The sequence below is a fragment of the Lepidochelys olivacea genome (genome assembly GCF_965140295.1).
Source record: "Lepidochelys olivacea isolate rLepOli2 genome assembly, chromosome: 3".
NCBI classification, from domain to species: domain Eukaryota; kingdom Metazoa; phylum Chordata; order Testudines; family Cheloniidae; genus Lepidochelys; species Lepidochelys olivacea.
Genome location: NC_140413.1, coordinates 115,648,915 through 115,671,467, shown reverse-complemented (window position 1 = coordinate 115,671,467; position 22,553 = coordinate 115,648,915). Strand labels below are relative to the sequence as shown.

The 22,553-nt window shown below is 43.5% G+C and overlaps 1 protein-coding gene across 1 annotated transcript in view; it reads right to left on the bottom strand.

The window, feature by feature from the left end:
• LOC311517377 (coiled-coil domain-containing protein 170-like) overlaps positions 1-22,553 on the bottom strand; it is a 133,831-nt gene that overhangs the window by 108,238 nt on the left and 3,040 nt on the right. The window contains exons 2-5 of the mRNA XM_084622156.1: positions 20,050-20,155; positions 19,023-19,264; positions 17,245-17,410; positions 14,797-15,523 (exon numbers count right to left, since the gene is read on the bottom strand). Coding sequence (XP_084478282.1) covers positions 14,797-15,523; positions 17,245-17,410; positions 19,023-19,264; positions 20,050-20,155 — 1,241 coding nt within the window. The remainder of the gene's footprint in view (positions 1-14,796; positions 15,524-17,244; positions 17,411-19,022; positions 19,265-20,049; positions 20,156-22,553) is intronic.

The following is a 22,553-nucleotide window of genomic DNA, read 5'->3' as shown; positions in this document are numbered from 1 at the left end:
GGAAAAGGCCGGGGTAGGCACCATCGAATCGTGGAAGTCAACGAATGGCTACGCAGGTGGTGTCGGAGAGAAGGCTTTGGATTCTTTGACCACGGGATGGTGTTCCATGAAGGAGGAGTGCTGGGCAGAGACGGGCTCCACCTAACGAAGAGAGGGAAGAGCATCTTTGCGAGCAGGCTGGCTAACCTAGTGAGGAGGGCTTTAAACTAGGTTCACCGGGGGAAGGAGACCAAAGCCCTGAGATAGGTGGGCAAGCAGGATACCGAGAGGAAGCACAGGCAGGAACGTCTGTGAGGGGAGGGCTCCTACCTCATACTGAGAATGAGGGGTGATCAGCAGGTTATCTCAAGTGCCTATATACAAATGCACAAAGCCTTGGAAACAAGCAGGGTGAACTGGAGGTCTTAGTGATGTCAAGGAATTATGACGTGATTGGAATAACAGAGACTTGGTGGGATAACTCACATGACTGGAGTACTGTCATGGATGGTTATAAACTGTTCAGGAAGGACAGGCAGGGCAGAAAAGGTGGGAGAGTAGCACTGTATGTAAGGGAGCAGTATGACTGCTGAGAGCTCCGGTATGAAAGTGCAGAAAAACCTGAGTGTCTCTGGATTAAGTTTAGAAGTGTGAGCAACAAGAGTGATGTAGTGGTGGGAGTCTGCTATAGACCACTGGACCAGGGGGATGAGGTGGATGAGGCTTTCTTCTGGCAACTCGCAGAAGCTACTAGATCGCACGCCCTGGTTCTCATGGGAGACTTTAATCATCTTGATATCTGCTGGGAGAGCAATACAGCGGTGTATAGACAATCCAGGAAGTTTTTGGAAAATGTAGGGGACAATTTCCTGGTGCAAGTGCTGGAGGAGCCAACTAGGGGGGGAGCTTTTCTTGACCTGCTGCTCACAAACCGGGAAGAATTAGTAGGGGAAGAAAAAGTGGATGGGAATCTGGGAGGCAGTGACCATCAGGTGGTCGAGTTCAGGATCCTGACACAGGGAAGAAAGGTAAATAGCAGAATACGGACCCTGGGCTTCAGGAAAGCAGACTTCGACTCCCTCAGGGAACTGATGGGTAGGATCCCCTGGGGGAATAACATGAGGGGGAAAGGAGTCCAGGAGAGCTGGCTGTATTGCAAGGAATCCCTATTGAGGTTACAGGGACAAACCATCCCGATGTGTCGAAAGAATAGTAAATATGGCAGGAGACCAGCTTGGCTTAACGGTGAAATCCTTGCGGATCTTAAACATAAAAAAGAAGCTTACAAGAAGTGGAAGATTGGACAGATGACCAGGGAAGAATATAAAAATATTGCTCGGGCATGTAGGAATGAAATCAGGAGGGCCAAATCGCACCTGGAGCTGCAGCTAGCAAGAGATGTTAAGAGTAACAAGAAGGGTTTCTTCAGGTATGTTGGCAACAAGAAGAAAGCCAAGGAAAGTGTGGGCCCCTTACTGAATGAGAGAGGCAACCTAGTGACAGAGGATGTGGAAAAAGCTAATGTACTCAATGCTTTCTTTGCCTCTGTCTTCACGAACAAGGTCAGCTCCCAGACTGCTGCGCTGGGCAACACAGCATGGGGAGTAGGTGGCCAGCCCTCTGTGGAGAAAGAGGTGGTTAGGGACTATTTAGAAAAGCTGGACGTGCACAAGTCCATGGGGCCGGACAAGTTGCATGCGAGAGTGCTAAAGGAATTGGCGGCTGTGATTGCAGAGCCATTGGCCATTATCTTTGAAAACTCGTGGCGAACCGGGGAAGTCCCGGATGACTGGAAAAAGGCTAATGTAGTGCCAATCTTTAAAAAAGGGAAGAAGGAGGATCCTGGAAACTACAGACCAGTCAGCCTCACCTCAGTCCCCGGAAAAATCATGGAGCAGGTCCTCAAAGAATCAATCCTGAAGCACTTACATGAGAGGAAAGTGATCAGGAACAGTCAGCATGGATTCACCAAGGGAAGGTCATGCCTGACTAATCTAATCGCCTTTTATGATGAGATTACTGGTTCTGTGGATGAAGGGAAAGCAGTGGATGTATTGTTTCTTGACTTTAGCAAAGCTTTCGACACGGTCTCCCACAGTATTCTTGTCAGCAAGTTAAAGAAGTATGGGCTGGATGAAGGCACTATAAGGTGGGTAGAAAGCTGGCTAGATTGTCGGGCTCAACGGGTAGTGATCAATGGCTCCATGTCTAGTTGGCAGCCGGTATCAAGTGGAGTGCCCCAAGGGTCGGTCCTGGGGCTGGTTTTGTTCAATATCTTCATAAATGATCTGAAGGATGGTGTGGATTGCACTCTCAGCAAATTTGCGGATGATACTAAACTAGGAGGAGTGGTAGATACGGTGGCAGGTAGGGATAGGATAGAGAGGGACCTAGACAAATTAGAGGATTGGGCCAAAAGAAATCTGATGAGGTTCAACAAGGATAAGTGCAGGGTCCTGCACTTAGGACGGAAGAATCCAATGCACCGCTACAGACTAGTGACCGAATGGCTAGGCAGCAGTTCTGCGGAAAAGAACCTAGGGGTGACAGTGGACGAGAAGCTGGATATGAGTCAACAGTGTGCCCTTGTTGTCAAGAAGGCCAATGGTGTTTTGGGATGTATAAGTAGGGGCATAGCCAGCAGATCGAGGGACGTGATCGTTCCCCTCTATTCGACATTGGTGCGGCCTCATCTGGAGTACTGTGTCCAGTTTTGGGCCCCACACTACAAGAAGGATGTGGATAAATTGGAAAGAGTCCAGCGAAGGGCAACAAAAATGATTAGGGGTCTGGAACACATGACTTATGAGGAGAGGTTGAGGGAACTGGGATTGTTTAGTCTGCAGAAGAGAAGAATGAGGGGGGATTTGATAGCTGCTTTCAACTACCTGAGATGTGGTTCCAAAGAGGATGGTTCTAGACTATTCTCAGTGGTAGAAGATGACAGGACAAGGAGTAATGGTCTCAAGTTGCAGTGGTGGAGGTTTAGGTTGGATATTAGGAAAAACTTTTTCACTTGGAGGGTGGTGAAACACTGAAATGCGTTACCTAGGGAGGTGGTAGTATCTCCTTCCTTAGAAGTTTTTAAGGTCAGGCTTGACAAAGCTCTGGCTGGGATGATTTAATTGGGGATTGGTCCTGCTTTGAGCAGGGGGTTGGAATAGATGACCTCCTGAGGTCCCTTCCAACCCTGATATTCTATGATTCTATGAAGGCTATAATTTAGTCACAGAGGTCATGGAAGTCATGGAATCCATGACTTCCAGAGACCTCCGTGTCTTCAGCCTCTGATGGTCAGGAGCTGCAGGGTTCCCCGCTGCCTGCAGAGCCACAGAGCTCCCGGCCATGGCGGGGGAATCCCACAGCTCCCAGATGCTGTGGGTGGCAAGGGAACCCAGCAGCTGCCAGCTGCTGCAGGAAGCCCTGAGCTGTGGGGGAACCCTGCAGCTGCCGGCCGCTGCAGGTGGTGAGGGAATCCCAGAGCTATGGGAGGCAGGGGTACCCCGCTGCTCCCAGCTGCTGCAGGTGGTGGTGGGGAAGTGGGCTCCCGCCACTCCCAGCTGCTGCAGGTGGCCGGGGACCCTGGAGCTCTGACACCCAACCCGCGGTGGAGACCCCCAGAGATCCCAGCCACCCTGCAGCTGCCCCCGCCCCCACTGTGGGCTGCGTGGGGAACTTCAGAACCCTATTTTGTCACAGATATTTTTAGTAAAAGCCATGGCTTCCATGAATTTTTCTTTAATGCCCATGATTTGTCCGTGACTTTTACTAAAAATATCTGTGACAAAATCTTAGCCTTACCCATAGATCACAGATATGATTGGTGGAAGCTGCCCAACCTGCACCATAACGGAACCTTTGGGTGAGTAGACAGTACATATGTTTGGAAGGAACTCTTCTGAGTCTCTTTAATCAACTGCTAATCATAGGTTCTTGAAGGGAAGTATATTGCAGGTGCCAAGTACAAGTGGACCTCTGTATTAGTGTGGTTGAAACAGAGGACTGCTGCCCTTGGATCCGGTCTGAGAGAGGTAGAAATTCAGGGTTCCACCTCGATAAACAAAAACATAGCAAAAGGTGTCGCATGAGGGGTATAAGTCAGCAAGCACCATATATAACTGGGGAAGTATAGTGGGAGCAGGGCATGTTGTAGCCTTGTGAACCAGTCCAAAGTTAGGGGACTGTGGAGTTCCACTCTGGGAGATGAACAGGTCTGTCACTTGAAAAGAGTGCCCACCAAGAGAATGGGACAAAGATCATCATTGAAGCTCAACTCTGAATCACGACAGTGGGTAATAAAGATGAGGCACTGGATTGCTCAAGGAGATGTCAAAACAAATGGATAATTATTTATGGTAACACCTAGAGGATCCAATCAGAATTGGGGCCCCATTGAGTTAGGCACTGTAAGAAGCACATAGGAAGATATGGCTGTGAAACACTGTGCCCCAAAGAAACACTCTGCACCCCATATTCACCATGGTGATATAATTATATGTTTTGTACAAGGTATGCTTTGTGACGTATCATTCTAAAAGTCTTAATCTGTTGACCATTATTATCCTGTTAAGTTGTATGTGCTATCATTGTATATAAAGTTATGAAGTTTTGCTATGTATGTGCTACCGTAACGTATTGTGAGGTTGAAACACCCACAAGCAGACTTTCAGGTACAACAATGAACAGGCCAAACAATGTTGATGGCCCATTGAGGAAATACACACACTCACAAGGATTACCCCAGGAACTGGGTACAATAGGAACCTCTCAGAGATAGCACTACACAATGGGAACTGTGTGATCCAGGTCACAGCAAAAGATTTTTCCAGCAAGTTGGAAAAAGATATAAAGGAGGGAATGACATCATGACTGGCCTCACTCCCCACACAAGAGAACATCTGAGGAACAAAGACTGAACTGGGGGAAGTTCTGGTCCTGGGCAGGAAAGAAGGAAGCCTGTCTGTGTAGAAAACCTTGGTGGACTGTTTATACTATTTAACAGGGTGAGACAGGGTGAGACACTGCTTAATTCAAACCCTATTTATTATATTAGACTTAGTGTGCATTTTTGTTTATTTGCTAGGTAAACAACTTTGATCTATTTGCTACCACTTATAATCACTTTAATCACATTATGGAAGCTTTTACCCTTTTCTGTAAAACATCTTGTACTAGCTACAGTTGAGCCTTGGAGTTATGAACACCAGAGTTATGAAAACACCTCATTTGGAACTGGAAGTATGCAGTCAGGCAGCAGCAGAGACACAAAAAAAAGTATGTATAGTACAGTGTTAAATGTAAACTACTAAAAAATGGGAAAGTTTACAAAAGATTTGACAAGATAATGAAACTGTTTCTATGCTTGTTTCATTTAAATTAAGATGGTTAAAAGCAGCATTTTCCTTCTGCATAGTAAAGTTTCAAAGCTGTATTAAGTCAATGTTCAGTTGTAAACTTTTGAAAGAACCACCATAACATTTTGTTCAGTTACAAACATTTCAGAGTTACGAACAACCTCTATTCCTGAGGTGTTCATAACTCTAAGGTTCTACTGTACTATTTGCCAAAATATTGGGCTAGACCAGGGGTTCTAAAATTGGCAGTTGGGAACAGTCAGGGGATTGCAAAGTTATTACATGGAGGGTCATTAGCTGTCAGCCTCCACCCCAAACCCCGCTTCACCTCCAGCATTTATAATAAGAACATAAGAACGGCCATACTGGGTCAGACCAAAGGTCCATCAAGCCCAATATCCTGTCCTCTGACAGTGGCCAATGCCCGGTTCCCCAAAAGGAATGAACAGCAGGTAATCATCAAGTGATCCACGCCCTATCACCCAATCCCAGCTTCTGGCAAACAGAGGCTAGGGACACCATTCCTGCCCATCCTGGCTAATAGCCATTGACGGACCTATCTTCCATGAATCTATCTAGCTCCCTTTTGAACCCCGTTATAGTATTGGCCTTCACAACACCCTGAGGCAAGGAGTTCCAGAGGTTGACAGTGTGTTGCATGAAAGAATACTTTCTTGTGTTTGTTTTAAACCTGCTACCTATTAATTTCATTTGGTGGCCCCTTGTTCTTGTATTATGAGAAGGAGTAAATAACACTTCCTTATTACTTTCTCTATACAACTCATGATTTTATAGACGTCTATCATAACCCCCCTTAGTCGCCTCTTTCCAAGCTGAAAAGTCTCAGTCTTATTGTCTCCTCATACGGAAGCCATTCCATACCTCTAATCATTTTTGTTGCCCTTTTCTGAACCTTTTCCAATTCCAATATATCTTTTTTGAGATGGGGTGACCACATCTGCACACAGTATTCAAGGTGTGGGCATACCATAGATTTATACAGAGGCAATAGGATATTTTCTGTCTTATTATCTATCCCTTTCTTGATGATTCCCAATATTCTGTTCACTTTTTTGACTGCCACTGCACATTGAGTGGATGATTTCAGAGAACTATCCACAATGACCCCAAGATCTCTTTCTTGAGTGGTAACAGCTAATTTAGACCCCATCATTATATATGTATAGCTAGGATTATGTTTTCCAATGTGCATTACTTTGCATTTATCAACATTAAATTTCATCTGCCATTTTGTTGCCCAGTCACCCAATTTTGTGAGATCCTTTTGTAGCTCTTCACCATCTGCCGGGGACATAACTATCTTGAGTAGTTTTGTATCATCTCACTGTTTGCCATCTCACTGTTTCCCCTTTTTCCAGATTGTTTATGAATATGTTAAATAGGACTGGGTTCAGTACAGATCCCTGGGGGACACCACTGTTTACTTCTCTCCATTCTGAAAACTGACCATTTATTCCTACCCTTTGTTTCCTATCTTTTAACCAGTTACCAATCCGTGAGAGAGCCTTCCCTCTTATCCCATGACTGCTTATTTTGCTTAAGAGCCTTTGGTGAGGGACGTTGTCAAAAGCTTTCTGAAAATCGAAATACACTCTATCCACTGGCTCTCCTTTGTCCACATGCTTGTTGACCCTCCCTTAAATAATTAATATTGTTTAAAAAAATTTAAGTGTTTTTAATTATTGGAGGTGGGGGTCACACTCAGAGGCTTGCTATGTGAAAGGGGTCACTAATACAAACGTTTAAGAACCGCTGGGCTAGACAGACCCGTGATGTGGTTTCACAATTTTTATATTCCTAATAAAGATTTTTAAAAATCATTTTTTATTAATTCAATCTACAATTTGGCTAGCTCAACTTTTAATGTTTTGATCCAAAAATTCTTCAACAATATTTTTTGTACAAATGTTCTCTACACCATACACAATGTAACATGGTTATCACAAATAATCTGATATCTAAAGAGGGAAAAGAAATTGGACCCAAGAATAACTTCCAGACTCACAGTTTAAGAATTTTTTTCTGATTAGAAAACCAATTAAGTTGCCAGTGTGAACCAGATGTCTTGAGAGCATATGAAAAGTCCCAATTCCAGAAAAACAAAATATTGAAAAATATTTTCTCTGATAATAGAAAACCAAATTGCTTAAATTAACAGTTGTGCGTACTTTAAAGATGAAAAGGGCATTATCCCTAAAATACCGTATCAACATTGTTTTTGTGTGGGTATTCTGACCAAATCTTAAGTTGTGCTATTTGTATTAATATTTTATTATGTACTCTTAATTGCTACTCAGTTTAAGCAATTTTGAGTTTAGCTTCTTCAGTCAGGTGAGCATCATCCTAAGCCTTTGTTTTATAGTTTGAGAGCAAGTGAGAAATTCAGCAGACAGAAAAGTTCTTCAACCCGCAGATACGCTATGTAAATAAAGTTCTATTGTAATGGAATTAGTATTTGAAATTCAATTTGGTTTTTGTAAGTTGGTACATTTTATAGTAATAATCTTAATAGAAAACTAGAGTGAAGGTTCTGTTACCAGATTTTCCCGTTACTTTGGGGTATGCTCATTTATTAGGGTTACTCTTCTGGCGGTGGGGGGGGAGAGGGCTGTGTAATTCTGTTAATGTACTGCTTGTGTCACTTGTGTTTTCATATGGAGCTCTACTCCTCCCTTTTGCAAGTCCCCTCCCAATAGAGCTATCCTGCAGGACCTAGTTCCCCAGGACTAGGTTCCTTCAGCCCCAGAACCAGCTGGACACATGTACGTACACACACACACACACACACACACACACACAGAGAGAGCAAGTCTGAGCAGACCAGGTCAATCAGCACTTTCAAGCTGACCCCTTATACGTCCCTGGACTCAGTGGGCTGGGTCAAGCAGCATTTTCAAGCTGCCACCCTTATGCGCCAAAGGTACCACACTGGAATAGAGTAAGCTTGAGCGGGCTGGCTCAAATGTCACTTCCAGGCTGCCACCCTTATGTGCTCCTGAACTCAGCAGACTGGGTCAAGCAGCACTTTCAAGCTGCCACCCCTATATGCCCCTGGACTCAGTAGTCTAGGTTGACCAGCACTTCCAAGCTGCCACCGTTGTATGTCACAGGTTCAGCATGTCCCTATCCCCACTTTCACGTCACAATTGCACTTGTAGTAACCCACTTGTTGAGCAAACCCCACAGTATTTTTGGGCGCTGCAGGGATCTTTAGCTTAGGTAAAAGAAGCGTTGCTGCAGAGTAAACGGGGAAGCTAAAAAACACAAAAGAGTAAAGTTCAGAGAGAGAGAGGCAACCCGCTTAACCATAAAAGTTATTAAATAATAGTAATAACTACACAAGGAGATCCTAAACCAACATCATTAAAGGTTAATACCTGAGGTAGGCGAGAGAGAGAGAGAGAGAGAGCAGGAAAGATCTCACTGCTCCATGAAGCTTGAACTGGTCGGGGTTCCCAAGTGATGGTGGTAGCTGAGGGTCTGGAGTGCTGAAGACAGGCAGAGCCCCCAGCACAATCAGTCAGGAGAAGATGAAATCCCAGTGGAACTGATGCATGTTTGGATCCATGTATCAGAACACTTACTGGAGCGTAAGTAGGGGTTTTTGTAGGGAAACAACAATGGTTCAAGGGAGAATACTCGATTTGTTTACGGGTAAACTGATGACTCAAGGGTTTTCTTTAGGCTAGATAATAGGAGCTGATCCCTCTTGGCTATGGGTGGTGTTCTTCCAGGGAGCTCACAATGCAATTAGGCTGCTTCAGGATTTGGATATCAATCAAGGATTTATTACTATAATTGGTCTGATAACTGCTGAGCTAGGTGGCTGCAGGCATAGGTTCATTAACATCTGGAGCAGAGATCCCCCATGACGGAGTGCTTCCCTGCTTTTCTGGTCCCAGAGTTCAGTGCGGTTCTTGCTTTGGAATCTCTATTCTCCATTCTGTATGCTAATAGAGATATCTCCCTGTCCCATCTTCAATACAGATGGGGCTAGAGGAGTTGCCTTAATCTCGTCACCCTTGTCAGGAGGAGTCTAGGTGTCTCTCCCACCACCCTTCACTGCTCTCTGCAAGTCTTTTCTCTGATCGGTTTTGGTTCAAGCCAAGGTGGGGAGGGAGGGTGTCCTTCATGAGTCAGAGAGGCTGGATACTGTGCCCTGGTTCCCCAAGAACACAGAGCTGACTAGTATCAGTTCTCTCTCTGTTGTCTGAAGGATTCCAACTTATCAGGGAGCAAGGAGTTAAGTGGTTTAAGCATAAATGGAAGTTTTGTCTGAACTTGCAAGGAACTGTTTCAACTCCAACCATATATACACCCATAAGAGAAAAGGAGTACTTGTGGCACCTTAGAGACTAACCAATTTATTTGAGCATAAGCTTTCAAGTGAGCTGTAGCTCACTTGAAAGCTTATGCTCAAATAAATTGGTTAGTCTCTAAGGTGCCACAAGTACTCCTTTTCTTTTTGCGAATACAGACTAACACGGCTGTTACTCTGAAACCCTTAAGAGACTTCAGGATGACAGCAATAGACTAGTACATTTTAAGAGAATTATTGGGGAGATTCTTCAATTATGCTTAGTCAGAAAATATTAAGTTGTTTTTCTCTTCTTTTAAGTTCTTGGAATTCCTTTGGGTTTGGGAAACACTGTTGCTAAGAAAACAACAGCAATTTGGCATGTGGTATTATATTTTGGAAGAGAGAGTCATTAGCACATATGCAGTTGGAGGAGGTTCAGGGCTACTGAACCACATCCTTAAACATTTTAATTTTCAAGATGAATTAACATTAGAAGCTGTTGGGCGGAGACCAATTGGTTTGATATATATATTTTAGGAACCCTTCTCTCTTTTTTGGTTATGCCCTGTGAGGGAGTGTACTACCCCTTTAAGTGACAGGCTGGAGCCAACATTTGGAACAGCCTAGGGTGTAATCAAGGAAGCCCTGCCCTATGGCAGGGCTATATAAAAAGGAAGAGGAAGTGAAGAATGTGTGCATGCTGCAGTGGATGATGGTTTCTCTCAGGCTCCAGAGGATCAGCCCTATGACACTCAAGGCTTGTCTACATTTACAGTGCTGTAGCTGCACCAGTGCAGCTATAGCATGTAATGAAGATGCTACCTATGTCAATGGGACAGCTTCTCCCATCGGCGTAGGTACTCCACCTCCCCAAGGGGTGGTGGCTATGCCAAAGGGAGAAGACCTCCTGTCAACATAGCACTATCAACACTGGGGATTAGATCAGTAGAGCTAAGTTGCTCAGGGGTGTGGAATGACAGTTATACCAACATAAGCTGGTAGTGTAGACCAGGGCTCAGAGACTTGGTGTTATGGACTTTAAGGTGGGAGCTCTCAACCAGGGTCTGGAGGCGAGGATTTATTTGTTGTAATTGCTGCTGCCCACAAGACTTATTTAAAAAGGGACATGCCATTTTGTTTTTTTTGTGTTGGCTTCTCCTTGCCTTGGGCTTTTAAAATGGAAACCTATTGCCACCCAAACAGGGGAAATTAAGATGGGGCACATCTACAGCACCACAGTGGGGTGCAAACGGACTGCCCATAAATTTACATGCCCTACATTTTATGTGGAACAATTCTTAAAATAAGAGAAATATGGAACCTTTAAGCTGGGAGAGGATTTGGTGGAGGAAATCTTGAAGGTAAATTTGAGACTGACCACACCCTAATTCTACCTTTTCTTTCATTAAGTTTTAGTACAAAAGCCTATAAACAACCAATATAAGTTGAAAAGATAGAACTGCGGAAACCTTTAAACCTGTGCTTATATAAAAGGTCTGCTTTTCCATTCAAAAATATTCATAATTAAGTGGAAGACTAACATTTCAAAACAAACAGAAATGTATTGCAAGATTCTTGTTCAAAGGTTAGGTGTTGTCTGTCTGAAGATTCTTTTTAAGGTTTGACAAAACAATACCTATTCTGATGGAAGGGAAATTACAGTTCAGCATAAATCATTCTCACTGAAAAAACCCATACTTGAGTTTCAAGTTTATAAATATATTGCATATTTTTATAATACCTGATTTGTCTTTTGGAAATAAGTTTATAACTTTCTATACATTAATGTTGACTTGCTGATTTCCAAAGGCTGCAAACTGTGTGTGCAACAAATGATTTTCCTGGCGTTTGTAGGTTTATAGCTAAGAGCCACCACTGTAGTTCAAAATTCAAGAACTATGAGATAGAGCTACTTACTCAGAAGGTGGATGGAAATGCCAATAACCTAGTGATCATCTTAGAGGTGATTATAAATGCCCTTTTGTTAAGGAAATTCAAATGGCATACAAGGAAAAGCCCAAGAAATTAGTTTAGAAATCCCCTGGGCTGTTAGGTCATTATAATATGCAACCAATGTTAGAATAATTACATAGATTAAATGTAAGTGTGCAGGAAGCATTTCCCTAAACAGAGGTATTAAAAGTATATCCTTATTCTATTTTGTTCCTACATTAATAAAAAGAATTAGTGGGCTCCCCCTAATGACATAGGCATCCTGAAAGTTACTATTACAAAGAAGTGACAAACATTCAGGAAAATACTTCATAATATACTTTGCTCCTGACAACTAAGCACATTTTTCTGAGGAAGTATCTTATTGTAATAGGTAGAGACTACTATGACATTTGTATGGGATACAACACTGTTAGTTTTTTTAGGAGAGGATAGTTAGTCTGCAAGCCCAATAGCAATTCAGTAGGGTTCTACTGTGTATTCAGTATTACATATAAAAACTCCCTTAAATGATGGTTAAGGTGGAAAGTCAAGCCTTCAAATTAGGAAGTGCCAGAATTAAGGTTGCCTATGCAATCTTAATGTGGCCTACTTCAGTGTGTGAAATATGATGGAGTCTTTAATTACATTATCTCATACTATTATTTCCACCATGCCATTTAGTGTACAGGATGTGTCCCGAGAATGAATTGTGGTTGTGTTGCTAATGATGCTCTTAGCTGTTGAATCCCTGCTTCATTTGTTGCAGAAGTTGGAAGGTGTGTAGTGAATGAGGCAGGGGAATGCAGGGAGAGGCAGGCTGTTTTCATGGTTTAGGCAGGATGGAATGCCACCTTGGAGAACTGGAGTCTCTCACAGCCTCTACTATAGAGTTCCTGGGTGATGCTGGGCAAGACACTTAAACCAAACTTTTTACAGGCGGTCACTGTGTTCCTCATTTTCCAGGTGGCCAATAGGATACCCAGGGGTCTGACTGAAGAAGTGCTAAACACTCACGGCTGCAACTGAGGTCAATGGGAGCTGTGCTCTGAATATATAAAGTTCTATAAAATACTAAGTTTTCTGAAAAGAGTCAGCCCCTCTGCATCTTAAATTGTACACCCAAAGTCCCAAGCAAGCACCCTAACCACGGGACAATTCTTCCTAGTATTCCGGTATTTCCTAGTCGTTGAGTGCTTCATTTTTAAACCTTAATGTTCTTTCCATAGAGGTTGTGTTTGTAATTTCCTAATTTAAAAAAAAAAAAAATGGGGAAAAAAATTCCAACATATGGCTCACAGTGAGACCAAAGCAGTCATCAGCAGAGCAGGAACCTTTAGACCCACTTCACAAATATCTGCTGCTTGAGCTAATAGTAATTCACAGCAGTGGTAGGTTGTCACCCTGTATATGCACTCTCTATTAGAGGGAGATGAGGCACAGGTTGCACTGCTATTTGCTGACAGCACAGGAATTTGGGATTTAGTCCATGCTTTGAAGGGAGCGTGCAATAATGGTTAAACCCCAGGGAGTACTTCTCCTCCCCCGCACCAGACCCTTCTTCCCTTGCCCTTCCAGTCTGTCCTTGTTCCAGTATTTCCCCCCAATACATGCAGCTCCCTCGCTACATGCGGCTCATCTGAGACCACCTGCCCTACCCCTTCCCTAGGCCTAGCTTCTCACCCCTCCGTCTTACAATCAGACCACTGCCACCACCTCATTGCATGGACTCTGGTAGCATAGGAAAGAAAATACCACTGCCTTCAGTTTCTGCTTCCAACATTTGGTTGCTGGAAGGAGGAACTCTCAGGAAAATCCTTCTCCAGCCCAGGGCTGCTGGATTGAGAATGCTCAATATTTTTTCCCCTAACCTTGTTCTGCGAACAGCTGAACCCTTTTTGCTGAAACTTAAAAAAAATTTCAGCAGGAGGCAGACACCCACCACAGAAATTTCAGCTGAAACAGATCTGGCAGTGTTATAAGCAGCTAAAATAGGGTTGCATCATTAACGGCAAGTGAGGCAACTTTAACTGTACATATTGCTACCTGTGCCATCTATACTACAAAGAAGGATTAAGCATAAATCCTGAATGAGTTTACCAAGATATCTGCTCCCTCACAACCATATTCAGGCTGCATCAAATGAGGTAGGGGTGTGGTTTCCCTGCTCACTTACACATTCTCATACTAGTGCAAGTATAAACAGCAGTGTAGTTGCAGTCACACAGGGTAGCAGCAAAGGCACAGCTTAGCTGGGATAGCAAGATTGAGTAGGTGTTCACATGCTTGCGGGGGGGAGGAGAGAAAAATCACACCCCTGGCTTGTTGCAGTCTCAAATTCTCCACACATCTTTAAAGATGGACTCTTACTCCCAAATTTCAGAGTCTCACCTTGTTGGGGGAGGAGGGGCCAACAACGACATGACACACTACCCCACTTGGCAGACAGCTAGCTGGTACTACTTACCTGTGTCTTACTGCTTTGACTCAGTTGGGTATCCAAATCTTCTTTACAGGACCATGGTCTCACCCTAAATGATTCTTCCTTAAACCACTACTGACTACACCTACTTAGCTTTCAGAATGGAAAAAAAAAAACTATTAAAAAACTATTTGCACATATTGACCACACAGATGAGCAAACGTTGTCAAATTATGTAAAATACTCTTTGTAAGAGACAAATCAAACAGCTTTAAAATAAGACCTCTGCTGCAGTGATGCAGAAAACCCAGAAGTTAATTTTTTTTGAATGCATGAATCTAAGTACCATGCAACATATGGCGCTTGAAAATGCCAAACAGTATTGGAACAGTAAACGCATGCCAAGGTGGATCCAGTTCCTAAAGTAAATTGTAACTTCCACTGAGCATTAATTCTCTTTACTTACTGAAAGATAAAGTATTCTTAAGGACAACTGAAGTCATGTTCATCTCCAACATCTGTTGACATTTTAGGTCATAAAATATCTACAATTTAAAAACTTGAGTGTTAAAAGGAAAGTTTGCAAACTGTTGCACAACATCTTTATATTTTGTAAATCAGTAGTAACAAGCCACTTGCCAGAAATAGGAAACAAGTAAACGAAGAGCCCAATATTTAACAGCAAAAGCACAGCTCTCTGTGCAAATTAAACCTATCCCTAGGTAAACTATCAACCTCACAGCTGAATCACAAAGATGCATCAAACTGAACTACTCCATATTTCCCACATATCATCCAGTCAGGTTCAGAATTCACAAACTGCTCACCCTGTCCAGGTTTCAGACCAACCTGAACATCAGATTTTAGTGTTCTCAAGCTGCAAAGGGGTGCAGGATGAAATTTGTTTAAGGCTTGATGAAATGGAACAGTAAACTCCCATTTTCTATCTCCAGTTAGTTTCCTGTAGTTCAGATCACCTTTAAAAATAATTAAATGTGACTTCTGCAGCTCAGTGTACAAGTCAGTAGCAACCTGAGCCATACTACAAAATTCATGTGGCAGAGTCCAAAACATGTGATCATGGTAAACCAAAACTCCTTTTTTAATACTGCCCTCCCAGTTTATCCCACACCTAGACATCCACCTATTATTAGCTGACAGCAGCTGTTTAATAGTCCAATTAAAATCTTGCTTTGTAGTATCTGATACATACCATGGAATACACTTTCCATGGAAATGGATTTCAGAAACTAACTTTGATGATAACAGAAAATCAGCCAGTACTAGATCAGTAATAAGTTCATATCCAGCATTATCCAGGACTATGTCAACTCTAGTAACTTCTTTTGAAGTTCTTCTTTTCTTGCTGTTAATAAGCAGTGACCAAATGCTTTCCATATCATCCACTAAGATGGAAGTTTTCAAGTTGTCCAGTGATTTTACAGGACTGGCTTTCTGAGAGTTGTCTTCACCAGCTGAAATGGAGAGGTCGCACTTATTCCCCCACAATGAAACCTGAAGAGAAAAAAAGTCCATTTTGCTAAAATCTCATTATTCTATAGTCTTTTGTATTGTTCTAGAGACAGTGGGACCTGACTCCACATACATACTCCCTATTAAAGCTCAACATTTGGTACATAAAGAGTTCAGAATGATTTCTGGGAGAGAAACCAAAACAATACTCTTCCCTTCCAAAGAGACACAAAAAATGAGTTGGAAGGAGGAAATACAAGCCTCTTTCCCATCTTTATCCTGGACTCGTGACAGATTAGGTTTGGTATAAACACACTGACAGAGCTAAAGAAATTTATATTATATACACAACTCCAAAAAGCCTTGGCAGGAGTACACATAGGACTAATAATGGGAGGATAAGTGAGTTTTGATTACCTGGAGTTTGATAAGTTGGTCTATATTGCAAGACTATGAAAATGTGCTCTTTTATGAAGTCTCAACAAACAGCTAGGTATGCAGTGTTGCCAACTTATGATTTTATTAAGCCTCATGGTAACTGGTGTTTTCCTAAAGCTTCAGCTCCTAGGGCAAGGAGATTGTGAGAACTTCAACTTTCAGTTAAATAAATAAGTTTCTATCCCTAATGGTTACAGAGAAAAGCTTGAAGTTGTAAACGATAACACCAAAACAATTCTTTTAAATCGTGATTTAAAGCAAATCTCATGACTTTTGAATGCTCAGGGATGGCAACACTGGATTTACATGAAAAAGAATAAGCAGGGCTTGGAACATGTAATAGACCACCAGCAGCATGGAATTGACATGATTCTTGTCAATTACATGGCTACTCATTGGTCTTATTCAAAAACCCTAATATCTAACCACAGTCTTGTTAGTTTCACTCTGCTGCTCAGATCTTTAACTAGCAGCAGAGGCACAAGAAATGTTTGCAGACTCAGCAATAAACTGCATCAGTCAACATATGATAGGATACACCTCTACCCTGACAGAACACTGTCCTCAGGAGCCAAAAAAAAAAAAGTAGTGTGTATATATATATATATATATATAATCTTACTGCATTATATCGAACTTGCTTTGGCCTCGAGCATTTCCGTTATTAATAGTCACTTCCCGTCCCAACTGACCCCTCAGAACCCCGACCCATCCAACCCGCCCTGCTCCTTGTCCTGACTACTCCCTCCAGAGATGCCCCACCCCAACCACACTTCCCAAGACCCCACCCCATCTAAGCCCCCCTGCTCCTTGTCCCCTGACTGCCCCCTCCAGAGACCCCCCAGCCCCTAACCACCCTTCCCAAGACCCCACCCAACCCCCCTGCTCCCTGTCCCCTGACTGCCTCGAGCCCTATCCACACTCCTGCACGCTTACAGGCCCTCCGGGACTCCCACGCCCTATTCAACACCCCCATGCCCTGACTGCCCCCAGAACCTCTGAACCACCAACCCCCCCGCTCCCTGTCTCCTGACCACCACCCGAGACCCTCCGGCCCTTATCCAACCCCTTGGCCCCGGCCCGGCACCCTTAACACACCGCTCAGAGCAGCGTATCAGAGCCAGACAAGCTGATCCACCAGAGCGCAGCTTTACCATGTTATATCCGAACTAGTGTTATATCGGGTAGCTTTATATCGGGGTAGAGGTGTAATTGCAAACACAAGGCCACAGAATTTTTTTTAAGTTTAAAGTTTAAGTTTTGCAGAACTCAAATTTTGTAACTTGCCACAGGCAGGAACTGTGAATAAGAAATGCCAAGTTTACCTGCAGCAGCTTAAAAAATTCTTCCTGAAGTTGTTTTTCATCTAGGTCCTCAATGTTTTTAAGAAGTTCCTGCAAGTAAGTGCATAAGGCAATAATAGCTTGTTGGGATTCAAAGAAGCTCTGAACCTTTGCTTCTTTAAATACATCATAGTCATCAATAGGAGGACTAAAATAGAAGGGAAAAGATATAATTATTAATATGATTTCCATTTTCTCTCACAGCAGCAGCAGCAAAAGTGTTAAACACAACTTTATTTAGATGAATGTTAAACTCGGGGTCCTAATCTGAACTTTCACAGTAATGTGGCATGCCAGACTCCTACATGGCTCCAGTAATACTTACTTTGCCTGGTATTTGGTCTCATTTATTTTAATAACCATATATATTATGGTTGTGGCCAAATGTCTCAATCACGATGGGCCCCTTCTCCTCCCATTATATGGGGCACTGTATATGCACTTTGGCTGCCCTTGAGGGTTTTCAATCTATGAGAGACAAATTGATGAAGGGTGACAAGCCAACTGAGGTTAAATACTTGATCCAGTTTTTTTTCAGTACATTTGTATTTATGGTTGTGTGGCAACTTTTCATATGGACATACCTAAACCCTTTTTTGAAAGGAAGGGATTCGTCTTGTGGAAATTTTCATCTGGGCCATTCTAAAAATTAGCATGATAATTCTTCTGTTAAACTTTAAAAAAAAAAACTTTACATTTATAATGTACTGGAAAAGATAAATACAATTTTATTTAACAAATGACTCAATACACCACACAAATAAAAGTTTTAGTCAAAGATCCTCTAGTATTTTGAATTGCTGAACAAAAAAGCCCTTCATGTTGTTGACTCTCTTTAAGATTACAAAAGAATTCTTCACTTTTGGTGTAGAGGGAGATTTAGAGAACACAATTCCAAAATAACAGGAAATACAATGAATGGATTCCCAAAAGTGCAACTGACACAGAAACTGACATTTTCTGGTTTGGAAAAATGTTATTTTCCACCACCCCAATTTGGAAACTAAAAACAATTTACTCATTTAGTTTACAAAGATCTTTGTGCGACACAGAACTAATGAAAATTTTAGAAGCCTTCTTTCACACTATGATCTTTTCATTATTTGTTTCGTGTGTGGGGTGAAGCTTTTTTGGAGAACTGAATTCTTAACATTGTGGCTTACATAAATCACTCAATATTTATCTACACAAAAACGTACAATTTTTGGAAGTGTTTAAGTATCAATTAGGCTCTTTTGAAAATTTTACCCAAAAATATCAGTGGTAAGAAGTGTATTAGTATGTATAATTACAACTAACCCTACTGTCACCACATTTTCATCTTTTAGTGCCTGCTACTACTCCTGTTGAAATTAATGGGAGTTTTGCCATTAACTTCAAATGAGAGCTGGGATTGGCCCTTTGTTTTCAAATGAAAAACACCAGCCAGTTTAACCTTTTTTAGAGGGGGCACACAGAAAACGTTAGCTCAACCTTGTATATTACTTAATTAAGGGAAGGATATCAGAGTTTGAATTATGCTATGTTGCAAAGGAAGCAAAGCCTCATTAGTACCTTAACCAGGGAAATTGTTGCTAAGTCTTCTAGCAGTGGAGTTAGTAGAAAATCGAAAAAGACTACTGCTCTACATTTGTAAGAAAGGTCTGCATTTTAAACCAATTGCTTCATTTTAAGCTTACTCCCTTTCTTCCCCCTCTCAGATGCACAAAATCAGAAGAACTATACACAGGGTAACATTTCATGTTAGAGTATATACTTACTTATGAACTAGTGCTTCATGAATGCGGCGATACATGTAACACTCCACATATAACCAAGGGGACTGAAACCAGCTTGGTTGTTCATTTCCATCTAATAAATTTTGTTGATATTCTAGGTATTGATTCCACAGTGGAACATCAGGGAGTTTATCATCCAAGGGAACCAATGGTTTGTCTGTTTGCAGCTCATTCCTTAACTTAGAGAGGATAGATATAGTATTCTTCTCTGCCTCAATGCCTTTCTGAAATAAAATGGAAAATAAGTGTCCCTAGTCCAAAAATACATTCCTGGATAGCCACATACTCTATGGTAGATATTTCCTTTTGCAGTAAAATTTAAGTTTTGAATCTTAAAAATCGAACAAAAATATCAGACTCTCAGGATCTTGCACTTGAACAAAGACAAAAGTCTAAATGACGCTCAGTGAAGCTTTTGTTCTACATCTGACATTTACTGCAGTTTCAAACCTTCCAAGCTAGAAGAATCCCCTTATGCCATGAAAGTTATCTGATTCTGTGTTGAGGCAGGACCTTTTGCTCATAATCCATTCTGTTCAACAAAATGCCTGGTTCACTGGGGAGAACTGTTAGGGGTCTGTTACAGTAGTAGGCAGATGAGGTTCTGTAGATTGCAATTTCAGGAGATTAGACTAGATGATCATGATTCTCTCTTCCGACATTAAAGTCTACAAATCTATGAGAACAGCAGCCTGAAACCTTGCCATCCCCACAAGGGCTAAGATGGATATGCCACAAAACACCATGTAGCCAAAGAACAGAGAAAACTGAGGAAGTTTCAGGAGCCAGAAAGAAAAGAAAAAAAAAAATTAATAAAAGTGAGACATAACATAAATAACCAGGAAAGCAGAGGAAAAAGACAAGTCAGGGGTTGAGAGAAAAGAGGGACGACATGAGAAAAATTATGAGAGAAGACAACACGAGGAAAACAGGATAAAAATAAAACAGAGAAAAGATCTCTAATAAGTTTCAGTATGAGAAAAATAGTATGAAACAACAGTACTCTTACCTCTCCATGTTCTTCAAAGAATTCATTTTTATGTCGGTGCAAAGTATCAATAACCCTAGTTAGGATTTGAGGCAGCCTGTCCTTAATTGTAAAATATGCAAAAGATCTAACAAGAAAAGAATCAAAGCATTACATTAATTACTCAACTAACACGAACAGATTTAATATCTTTTCCCTATTTATTCATTACTTTATTTTCAAGTGCAATCTATCACATTTAAGGATAGCATATAAAATGCAGTAATTTCTGTTTTGCTAGCTGCTTTTGAAGTTAGAGGGAGGAGTTAGCAAATGTGAAAAATTATTTTTCATTTCACCATATCCTAATGGACTAAAGAAATACTTTGGCCCTGGCAGACCAGTGAATTCCAGTGTAAAACACCCTTTCATGGAGAATGCTCAGTTATCAGATGTTGAAATCAAAGGAGGTAGGCCCAAGTGCCCAAATGACTCATTAGAAGAAACATACACTGTTTTAACCTTGTATCTTATTGACCCCGGCTAATAAAAGCAAAGTAACCTTACACTTACCCAGTTCCTAAAATAATTTACCTGGATGAATCAATACCAGATTTGAAGAAGGGCAATAAGCAGGGGTGAAAGTAAGTTAGAGGACTTACCGGTAGTCGGAGTCCTGAGCAGGGGGCGTGGCCTCAACCGGAAGAGGCAGGGCCTTAAATCCCTGGGCCCTTTAAATCTTGATTTAAAGGGCAGGGCTCCAGCTGCAGTAGTGGCAGCTGGGAGCCCGGGGCCCTTTAAATCACCCCCAAGCTACCAGCTGCAGAGGCAGCTGGGAGCCCCGGAGGCGATTTAAAGGGCCCAGGGCTCCAGCTGCCACTACCGCAGTGGAGCCCTCTGCCCTTTAAATCACTGAGGAGCCCTGGGGCTCCCAGCTGCCACCGCTACCCTGGGGCTCTGGCAGAGCTTTAAAGGGCCTGGGGCTCCACTGTGGTAGCAGCTGCCGGAGCCCTGAGCCCTTTAAATCCCCACCTGAGCCCTGGGGTAGTGGCAGCAGGGCTCTGGCGGGGATTTAAAGGGCCCCGGAGCTCCAGCTGCCGCTACTGCCCCGGGGCCCTTTAAATCCCCGCCTGAGCCCTGCTGCCCGAGCTCTGGGGTAGCGGTGGCTGGGCTCCATCACAGATTTAAAGGACCCCAGGGCTTCAGCCGCCGCTACTGCTCCAGCCCTTTAAATCCCTTCCGGAACCCCGCCACTGCTACCCCAGGGCTTCGGCAGCAGGGCTCAGGTGGGGATTAAAAGGGCCCCAGGGCAGTATCGGTGGCTGGAGCTCCAGGGCCCTTTAAATCCCGGCCTGAGCCCTGCTGCCTGAGCCCTGGGGTAGCGGCGGCGAGGCTCTGGTGGGGATTTAAAGGACCCCGGGACGGTGGCGGCGGCTGGAGCTCTGGGGCCCTTTAAATCCCCGCCACTGCCGCTACCCCAGGGCTCGGGCAGCAGGGCTCAGATGGGGATTTAAGGAGCCCCAGGGAAGTAGCAGCGGCTGGAGCGCCAGGGCCCTTTAAATCCCCGCCAGAGCCCCGCCGCCACTACCCCAGGGCTCAGGCAGCAGGGCTCAGGCCGGGATTTAAAGGGCCCGGGACGATAGCAGCGGCTGGAGCTCCAGGGCCCTTTAAATCTCCGCCGCGGCCATCCCAGGGCTTTAAATTGCCCTCTCTGAAAGCCGGTCCTGATACAGCACACCGGCTCTTACTGGTACACCGTACCGGCTTACTTTCATCTCTGGCAATAAGTAAAAGAAAATGACATGCATTAAAGCGCTCACTATAACTAGTCAGAACATTTTCATTTAAATTTCAATTCAGCAAACTATGTTTTGTCAAAATTAAAACGTTTCAGGAAGACATATTGTTTTCACTAAACTTTTGTTGGGAAGGTTTTGGGGTCCAGGATGAGGGATGAAAAGCCTTGGCTCTGAATCAGGCAGAGCAGGGACTTGAACCTGAGTCTCCCACATTCCAGACCAGTGTCCTAACTACCAAGTTGTAGAGTACGGATTGGAAACCTATGGCACGCGTGCCAAAAACAGCATGCGAGCCCAATTTTTAATGGCACGTTGCTGTTTGCTGGACCCGGGCAGACAGCAGCGTGCCACTAAAAATCCTGCCCGGCCCAGCCCACTCTTTTCCGCTCCCCACCCTCCCGTTGCAGGGCAGGCAAGCTTCCCCCTCCCCCAGCCTCTTCCCCGAGCATGCTGGGTTCCTGCCCCTCCTTCTCTCCCTCCCTTGCTACAGAGGGGGAGAGGGAAAAGCGGAACTGCAGCACGCTCCGGGGACCTTGGGGAAGGGGGTGGAATCAGGGCATATCCCCTCCAGCCCCCTGCCCTGAGCTGCTCAGGGCAGTAGGCTGGGAGCACCCCCAGCCCTCTGCCCTGACCCCTGCAGCCCCCCCACACACACCCACACCCCATGCCCTGACTCTTGCACCCCCCACATCCCCACTCCCACCCCTCGCACCAAATGGGAGCTCCTGCACACACACCCCCACATTC